Consider the following 702-nt stretch of genomic DNA (forward strand, 5'->3'; position numbering starts at 1 on the left):
CTGGGGGCGTGGCTCAGTGGTAGAGTGCTTGCCTAAAGTCCCCCAATGTTAGGTTGGTGCATATTTGGGGCCCTAGATTCAATTCAAAGCACCACCGTTAATTAACTAATAGTTCAAATCCTCTGAGCTTGAGCCACACATGAGAAGAAAATCCCACAAACTGGTCCAGATTTTACTTGCCTTGTGAGTCATGCCCGTGATTGGCCATCGGGACTGAAATAGATTGTCAATAGACCTAAGGTTGGCAGGGGTTGCCAAGTACAGTTTCCCTTCCCTCACTTGTCACCATGTCTTTGCCACTCAGGAGCTCGGTTCCCCGGTGTGGGGGTGCTCCCTGGAGTTCCCACTGGCACAGGAGTCAAAGCCAAGGTTCCAGGTGTGTATAACCACTGTGCTGGGGCCCAGGGTGGGATCCTCTGCCTGCCTGCAGGCCCCTCTGACCTGGGGTGCAAGGGATACCTTGGGATTCTAAGCTTCTTTGGGAACCTTTGTGGGTACAGGAAGGTACTTCTTATGTCCCAGACCTGCTTCTGCTGGCTAGGAAAGGCCAGTATTCAGAAAAGCCTGTAGAGTAAGCCTGGCCTAGTGGCATAGGCCTATAGTAGAGCGCTTGCTTGGAAGCCCTTAGTGAATGAATGGAGGCAGGGTGAACCTTAGTGGTAGAGCCCCTGCCTAGAATCCCCCAGTGAGGGGCTGGGGGCG

The 702-nt window shown here is 53.1% G+C and overlaps 1 protein-coding gene across 1 annotated transcript in view; it reads left to right on the forward strand.

Annotated features, from left to right (window-relative positions):
• Nucleotides 1-702, forward strand: part of Eln (elastin) — a 46,052-nt gene that overhangs the window by 20,266 nt on the left and 25,084 nt on the right. The window contains exon 11 of the mRNA XM_028765941.1: nucleotides 305-376. Within this exon, the coding sequence (XP_028621774.1) occupies nucleotides 305-376 (72 nt within the window). The remainder of the gene's footprint in view (nucleotides 1-304; nucleotides 377-702) is intronic.

Source organism: Grammomys surdaster, unplaced genomic scaffold (assembly GCF_004785775.1).
Source record: "Grammomys surdaster isolate TR1022 unplaced genomic scaffold, NIH_TR_1.0 166, whole genome shotgun sequence".
Lineage (NCBI taxonomy): Eukaryota > Metazoa > Chordata > Mammalia > Rodentia > Muridae > Grammomys > Grammomys surdaster.